Below are 2,022 nucleotides of genomic sequence, written 5' to 3'. Positions count from 1 at the left end.
CACATACACTTCAGGCCCGGCCGCTGGTCATGTCTAGAACAGATTTCATCATTTCTAATGAGTCAGTCCAGTGAACGTACACAGTCTAACTATAAGACGATTTGGAGCATTGCATAAACCGTAGGAAAAAATGACTGGAGACTATGAGAAACAGTAGCGTATCATAAGAAAGTAGTTAAAGATCACTACTCGGTACCTTAGACTGCTTTTTGGCATGCCGACGTTCACGTGTTTAAAGGCACCGATCTCAAGTTAAACCTTTGCCGGCTCACGCGGGGACGGTCCCTGCTCACGGGACACACCTGGCGCTTTTTCAGATCGACATCGTCCACAAAATCTTTGTTCAGAACCTCGACAACCCGCCGCTGTGCAAGAGCCAGCCCCCGGTGGCGGGCGCGGTCCACTGGGAGCGCTCGCTCTTCTTCCGGATCAAGCACACCATCCTCAGGTTTCAAGAGGTCGAGGAGATCCTGGACAGCGAGAGAGGAGCAGAGGTACGGTCCCTTGCTGCACCTGTCCCCTGTCGTGTTCCGCAGGTGACGCGGCGTGGCCGGCGTGGGGGGCGGCTCACTTTCGGGTCCGCGCCTGCATCTTAGTTCTCTCCTGGGGTCCCTGATTCAGGGCTGAGATTTAAGGCGGCCTTTGGCAGCCGTTCTTTATGGCGTCTCCAGACCTACGACACCTTCCGAGCATCAGGCAGGTGGCTTCACCCTGAACTTGACCTTCAGAATCTCTATGGGCTGGCCACCGTCTTTCTGACCATGCTCCCCCTGCCCACCCATGGGTTTTTGTCAGTTGTAACACTGGGGCTGACAAACTTTTTCTTAAAGGTCCAGAGAGTAAATATTTTAGGCATCTGCAGGTCGTACGGTCTCTGTCGCAAATACTCAGCCCTGCCAGTCACAGCAAGAGAGCATCCTTAGGTGATGTAAAAACGAGCAGACGTGACCGTGTTCCAGTGCAGCTTCATTACAGACGCTAAAATTTGAGTTTCGTTGAGCTTTCACGTGTTATGAAGCATCATTCTCTTGGATTTCATTCTAGTCATTTAAAAGTGTGGAAGCCGTTCTGAGCCCACGGGCCGAGGTCTGCCGATCCAGGCTGGCAGCCCAGATTTCAAGCTCTACCATCGCGAACAAATCCTCCAGGCTTTGTGAAAACCCGTCTGCCTGTCTGCTTCCTTTTGCAAAATGTGTTAACAGCAATTTTTTTTTTTTTTAATGAGAGAGAGAGAGAGATAGAGAGAGAGAGAGAGAGGAGAGAAAGAGAGAAATTTTGTTTCCAAAGACGAAATGACAATGTCTCGAATTTTTCGATAGGTGAAACAGAAGTACTTGGAAGTGGGCAGGATGATGAAGGGCTACGAGGACATGAAGTACGAGCAGTGGAGAGACACAACCGAGCAGGTGCTGCCGGCTCTCATGAAGAAGAGTCTCTTGGCCAAGGTGCGACTTCTCCAGGTCCTTGTCCCCGGTTATGACGCGGCGAGGTGAGGTGACGGCATCTATCACTCCCTTGAGCTTCGATTTGTTTGACATTCGTTTGCAAAATCAAAGGCGACACAGGGCAGAGATTGGCTGGGCGACGAGGAAGGCAGGAAGGGAAGAGGCGGAGACAGAACAGGGCGATGCTGGCCTCGGGCGGCCGCGCCAGTGCCTCGGGCAAGTGGCTGACCTCCCAGCCTCAGTTCCCCCAATGGTAAAAATGAGTCGGATCAGATGCCGTACACGTGCAAGAGTCTTGGTTGAACCATGCAGGAAACAGCTGGTCGCTGACCATTTTTAACCATGTGCTACATCTTTACCACTCTCACGGGATCTGGCCCGTAGCAAGTCCCCAGTAAATAAATCTCAGCTGGGAGGGACGAAAGACCCGGGCCTGGCGAGTGGCGAGGGCCAGGACGGGCCTAATGGGAACTGGCCTGCCCCGGCCCGCCGGGGGGGACAGCCGCCCCCCACCCCTATCCTGCCCTCGCCAGCCATTATCAGCGTTTCTAACTTTTTGAGGGGAGCCAAGGTCGCA

At 53.2% G+C, this 2,022-nt stretch overlaps 1 protein-coding gene across 1 annotated transcript in view; it reads left to right on the top strand.

Moving 5' to 3' along the window:
• Positions 1 to 2,022, top strand: part of LOC105289361 (dynein heavy chain 10, axonemal-like) — a 37,457-nt gene that overhangs the window by 24,379 nt on the left and 11,056 nt on the right. Inside the window, exons 11-12 of the mRNA XM_023528139.1 lie at positions 318 to 494; positions 1,320 to 1,445. Of these exons, the coding sequence (XP_023383907.1) occupies positions 318 to 494; positions 1,320 to 1,445 (303 nt within the window). The remainder of the gene's footprint in view (positions 1 to 317; positions 495 to 1,319; positions 1,446 to 2,022) is intronic.

This window comes from Pteropus vampyrus, unplaced genomic scaffold (assembly GCF_000151845.1).
Source record: "Pteropus vampyrus isolate Shadow unplaced genomic scaffold, Pvam_2.0 Scaffold23, whole genome shotgun sequence".
NCBI classification, from domain to species: Eukaryota; Metazoa; Chordata; class Mammalia; order Chiroptera; family Pteropodidae; genus Pteropus; species Pteropus vampyrus.
Note: the sequence above shows the minus strand (reverse complement) of the source record. Positions and strands in the feature narration are given on the sequence as shown.